Source organism: Lissotriton helveticus, chromosome 5_1 (assembly GCF_964261635.1).
Source record: "Lissotriton helveticus chromosome 5_1, aLisHel1.1, whole genome shotgun sequence".
Taxonomy (NCBI): domain Eukaryota; kingdom Metazoa; phylum Chordata; class Amphibia; order Caudata; family Salamandridae; genus Lissotriton; species Lissotriton helveticus.
The window spans coordinates 1,481,727,400-1,481,733,399 of record NC_136065.1 but is presented as its reverse complement, the minus strand read 5'-3'; the positions used below and the strand labels follow the sequence as shown (position 1 = coordinate 1,481,733,399).

General features: G+C 48.9%; 1 protein-coding gene across 2 annotated transcripts in view; it reads right to left on the bottom strand.

Moving 5' to 3' along the window:
• Nucleotides 1–2,004: 2,004 nt before the first annotated feature.
• Nucleotides 2,005–6,000, bottom strand: part of LOC144755496 (adenosine receptor A3-like) — a 69,637-nt gene continuing 65,641 nt past the window's right edge. Inside the window, exon 2 of one of the 2 annotated variants that reach the window (XM_078644476.1) lies at nucleotides 2,005–3,310. In XM_078644476.1, the coding sequence (XP_078500602.1) occupies nucleotides 2,686–3,310 (625 nt within the window). In that variant the 3' untranslated portion in view covers nucleotides 2,005–2,685. The remainder of the gene's footprint in view (nucleotides 3,311–6,000) is intronic. The other variant, XM_078644478.1, reaches the window with a different exon arrangement.

Here is a 6,000-nt window from a genome sequence, read left to right as displayed (position 1 = left end):
CCAGGGGGTAATTTCATGGTTTAGGGTGGTAATGGGTTTTAGGGGGCCATGGGGTTGTTAGGGTTCAGGGCAGGTATGAGTTTTAGGGTATGAGGGGGTGGACATTTTAGAGTTTAGGGTGGGTGTGGTTTTCGGGTGTCAGGGGGCAATTTTAGGGTTCACGGTGGGTATGGGTTTTGGGGTGCCAGGGTGTAATTTTAAGGTTTAGGGTGGTTAAGGGTTTTGGGGTGCTATGGAGTTAATTTTAGGGTTCAGGGTGGGTATGGGTTTTCGGGTGTCAGGGGGGCAATTTTAGGATTCAGAGTGGGTATGGGTTTTGGGGTGCCATGGGGTTCATTTTAGGGTTCAGTGCGGGTATGGGTTTTGGGTTTGTGAGGGGGGGACATTTTAGGTTTCAGGGTGGGTGTGGGTTTTCGAGTGTCAGGGGAGCAGGGGGGCAGTTTTAGGGTTCAGGGTGGGTATGGGTTTTGGCAGTGGCGTCACTAGGTGGGTGCGGGGAGTGCGGACCGCACCGGGTGACACCAACACATGGGCTGACACCAATCTGCACTGCAGCCTCACATCTGCTCTCACCTTTACTGTCGCTCCCTGTGCAAGCTTGTTCCTCATGCTGTTCACACTCGCCAGCGTCTCGCAGGAGATCTGCAATTCTTGACTACAATTTTCTTTGCTCACAAGGCAACTCTATAGCAGCCTAGCTCACCTGAGGGTGCATGGTTTCCTATTTTTCAGTATCTTGCACAGTCTTCAGTTTTTCAGTGAACCAGTTCCAAATTTCAGCTTGCTTTTCACTACAGTGCAACCTGTTGATCGCACTCTTGTTTATACAAATCCAGGGAAGACAGATGGAGTAAGAGAGAGAGGGAGACAGAGGGAGCTAGAGGGAGTAAGACAGAGAGAGATGGAGCTAGACAGAGAGAGGGAGCTAGAGGGAGTAAGAGAGAGAGAGGGAGCTAGAGGGAGCAAGACAGAGAGAGAGAGAGATCTAGAGGGAGTAAGACAGAGTGAGAGAGAGATCTAGAGGGAGTAAGACAGAGTGAGAGAGAGCTAGAGGGCGCTAGACAGGGAGAGGGAGCTAGAGGGAGTAAGAGAGAGAGAGAGGGAGCTAGAGGGAGTAAGAGAGAGGGGGCTAGAGGGAGTAAGAGAGAGAGAGAGGGAGCTAGAGGGAGTAAGACAGAGAGAGAGGGAACCAGAGGGAGCTAGAGGGAGTAAGACAGAGAGAGGGAGCTAGTCAGAGAGAAGGAGCTAGAGGGAGTAAGACAGTACCTAGCGCCGTACATTTCTGACAGAGGTGGTCCATGCGGTAAGTCGTGAGGGGGTGACACCATGAGTTACCCGCACCGGGTGACACCAACCCCAGTGACGCCACAGGGTTTTGGGGTGCCAGGGGGAGAATTTAATGTTCAGCATGGGTATGGGTTTTAGGGTGCCAGGGGTAATTTTAAGGTTCAATGTGGGTATGGGTTTGGGGGGCAAGGGTGTAATTTTAGGGATCAGCGCGGGTATGAGTTTCTGGGCTTCAAGGGGGTGATTTTAGGGTCCAGAGTGGTAATGGGTTTTGGGGTGCCAGGGGGTAATTTTAGGGTTCAGGGTGGGTATGGGTTTTGGGGTGCCTGGGGGTAATTTTGGGGTTCAGGGTGGTAATGGATTTGGGGGGGCAAGGGTGTAATTTTAGGGATCAGTGCGGGTATGGGTTTTGGGGAGCCAGAGGTAATTTTAGGGTTCAGGGTGGGTATGGGTTTTGGGGGGTAAGGGTGTAATTTTAGGGATCGGCGTGGGTTTGGGGTTCTAGGTGGATGATTTCAGGGTTCAGGGTGGTAATGGGTTTTGGGTTGCGAGGGGGTAATTTTAGGGTTGCATGTTTTCTCCACTTGACCTGAGCATTAATCGATCCCGTTTATCTGACATTTTAGCCCCGCCCCATTGATTAACATTAGCCACGCCCCTTCATTTGCCATGTTAGCCCCCCCCCCAAATTAAGACCTAGTTGCGCCCCTGCGTGCACTACATCGTGAAACAGAACAAAAGTGTATTTTACTATTTCTGAGCAATATTGTTTACACTTTGCTTTCTCTAAGCTCAAATTCCACTGCCCCTTTATTCTGTCAGGTTTAAATGCCAATGCCCAAATCTAAGGATATGATCTAAGTTGTGAACCGAAGTACTTTTTAAAGGATTTATTTTTATTTTTATTGAATTCGTCATTTGAGTCTGCTGCTCATATTGTCTCACTGTGGTCTGCTTCAAATCTCCGTCAGTGGGCAGGCAAAGGCGACGTTACAGTAGAGGCGTTTGCATGACTGTTGTCAATGTTTAGTTAAGGAGTGTTCCGTGGAATTGCCGTGCTTTCAGCCCTCTCACGAACTGCATGAAGTTTGTTTCGATGTAAAAGAACAGTGTGAGGGAGTTCCCTTGACCTCCTTCGCCTGAGGGATTAAACTATTGATCACTGAATGCACTTGACAATTCATTTTTTTTCTTTCCAGTTTCTTTGCAAGATTTTTTTTGCCGCAGTTTTTATATAGCGCAAACTCGACCTGAACACTAGTTGCATTACACAAGGACACATTCATTTTTGGTAGGCATAGGGAGATTAAGGGATTTCGCCCAGAATCTGGGCTCTGAGTGTATCATCCACTGTCCATGTGAAGTGGTCACCACCGAAAGTCAATCCATAGTTCACAGCTAAGATATGGGATCTAACGAGTTCTCTTCACTAATACTCAAGGATTCGCCACCCCTCCTAAAGACGACCTTGCAGACAATGTCCTTGTAGGTTTCTCTGAACTTCTGTATTTTGAAAGCATACACCACAGGGTTCATGGCCGAGTGGGAGTGAGACAGGAGGATGCTGCAATAAAGTGCATAAATGAAAGCTTTACCCTGACAAATGTGTGGCCAAAAGAATAACAAACAATTGATGAGCGAAATGGGCATCCAACAGAGAACAAAGAGGAACAGGACCAATGCTAGAGATTTTGCAATTTTATATTCCCTGCCATAAAAAGTGCCGCTTCTCCTTGATGTCATGCTTCGGTTTAAGTTCTTCCGGATCAGGTAGAATATTTCAAGGTACAAGCCTGAAATCAGAAGCAAAGGCAGGAGGACCCAGCCAAGGAAATTGAAGTAGAACATATAATCCATGCTCATCACAGTGGTGAAGCGGCATTGAATGAAGGAGGAGTCATTTGTTTGTATGGTTGCACTGTTGTTCCAGCCAAACATCGGTACCAGTCCCACGACGAAAGATACTAGCCAACAGGCCAAGAGGCAGAGCCAAATATTTCTCTTAGTTGTCAGAGTCCTGTACCTGTTGGGAAAAAAGAGTCTTCATAAATACAAGAATGTTATTCAGTACAAGTCAGCGTGAGTAAAACACCAGAATTATGTAGACTTCGTAAAAGTACAATGAGGTAGTAGAAGAAAGACACTATTGGGATGGTGGTCCCCTCAGGCCCCTTTGTCTCAGTGACACTGTACCTGTTGACCTGATGATGGCTACGCTCACGTAGAGTGACATGATATCTGTTAGAACTGGGGGTCTCTAGTTGGCAGAGGTAGGTACCACTGTCCAAATAGGAACCCTTGCTTCTAGTCAGGGTAAGGAGGATACATCTTTAGATAACCCCTGCTCACCCCCTTGGTAGCTTGGCACGAGCAGTCAGGCTTATCAAAGGCAATGTGTAAAGTATTTGTACCAACACTTACAGTAACACAGTGAAAACACCACAAATGGACTCCACAACAGTTTAGAAAAATAAAGGTATTTAATCTAAACTAGACAAGACCAAAATGACAAAAATTCAACATACACAGTTCAAGAATATGGTTTCAAAAGAGTTCTTAAGGTTGCGTTAAAATACTCCACAGTTGTGTCACGTTTTAGCCAACAGTACCTTGAAATGCGACAAAGTTCCAAGTGAAAAGCTGTAGCGATGAAAAGCAAGCGATGCGTCACTCCTGAGACCCTGGGGAGGCGATGCGACAACCCCACTCGATGTAGCGGGCGTGTTTCGGTGACTCCGGTCTGTACGGGGAGGGATGCGATATCTTGCGTGGATTCCGGTGCACAGGTTTACGAGGAAGCGGTTCACAAAAGGGACGATGCGACAATCTTTGGGGCAGCGACGATCCCCGGTGTAGCGACGATGCGTGGTTCAGCGACGATCTTCTACTGTCGCGGCCCCTCGATGCGTTGGCTCTACGACGACTCTCGCAGCAACTTGATGCAGTCCGCAATCAAGCGGTGTGACGATCTCACCCAGTGACGGCCGGCTCTGCGATGATTCTCGCAGCGATGCTAATCTTCCTGCACCGGTCTGGTGCGTCCCGCAAACGAAGGATGCGATGGCTCTGGCAATGGCAACAGGCGCTGCAACGATCTGGGCCTTCGTAGTGGCGTGAATTTCCTCGCACTGAGGAGGATGAACTCCGCAAGCGAGTGAGGGGGTTTCCCGCTTCACAACACAGGTACACCTCCCAGAGGCACCACAACTGGCCCAAGCACTCTAGCAAGGACAGAACTCTCTCAGCAGAGTTCAGGGAAGCTGGGGGTGAAGTCCTTTTGTTCCTGGGACTTCTTAACAGGGAGCCAGATGTTCTCAGGCCCTTGGAGATTCCTTCAAGAAAGCGGACACAGCACAAAGCAAAGTCCTTCCCCTCTCCTTGGCAGCAAAGCAACAGCAGGTCAGTCCAGCAGAGCAACAGCAGGTCAGTCTTCCTTCTTCAGTTTCATCTTTCTCCTTGGCAGAGGTTCCTTCTTGAATCCAGGATGATCTAATTTTCTGTAGTCTGGGGTACCCCTAAAAGTCTTTGTTCCCTTTGTGCAGGAGGGCTCTGAGCCCGGTCTGAACCAGTTCTGGGTGTTCCCTGAGCACTTTGTTTTCCTGGCCTCTCCTTTCCTTTCAGAGAGAGGGGCAGGGTTGTGAGCCGCCCAGCAGGAGGTGGAGCCAGCATTGTGGAAGGCAGGCATAGCCCTATTCAGGCCCAGGTGCTATCCCCTCCCACCACTCAAGATGCAGATGCAGTCATTCAGCCTAGGGCTGATTCAGCCAACCTCCTGGGGGCTCCCCAGCCCCTGTCACTCTCAAACCAGACAGTCAATTCACAAACAGGCCATGGCACACAGAAAGGTCAGACAAGAGAACAGCAACTTTCTAAAAAGGCTGTTATCAAACACAGTATTTAAAAAACACCTTTCCTAAAAGATGTGTTATTAAATTCTGAGTTCAGGGATACCAGACTTTTATGTCCTGCCTTGCTCCTATGGGAAGATATGCTGGTAGCCACTGTAGCCAACATTCCCCATAATAGCTTATGGGCAAGGTAGCCTTACAATAGTGAAAAATGAAAATGGGCTGTCATTCACCTCCAGAGCATGTCACCTGCACTAGTACATGCTCTACCTTTCACATACACTGCACCCTGCCCAAGGGGGTACCTTGGGCCTTCCATAGGGTTGAGTAATGTGCACAGAAAGGGAAGGGTTCGGCCTGGTCGGTGGGGACACTGACCAGGAGGACATGGCAGTTCACAGACTGCACACAGGCACTGTGGTGGCAGGCCTGAGACACCATTTTAGGGCTACTCCTGTGGGTGGCACAATCAGTGCTGCAGGCCCACTAGTAGCATTTGTATCACCAACCCTGGCACACCTAGTGCACTTTACTAGGGACTTCTTGGTGCTACAAATATGCCAATCATGGATAACCAATTTACAATAACAATTTACACAGAGAGCACTTGCACTTTGACACTGATCAGCAGTGCCAAAGTGCCCAAAGCATCTATGCCAGCAAAAACGAAATCCAGCACAACGTCAAAAATAAAGAAGGCAGAGGCAAAAAGACTGGGGAAACCACGCCAAGGATGCCAGGTCCAACACGTGTCCCCTCCAGCTGAAAGTGGGGAGAAGTACCCACCCTCTTTGGAGTTCTCTTCACTAAGGAAGAAAAACATGGACAGACCATCAGCATTGGCGTGTTCTGAGCCAGGGCGGTG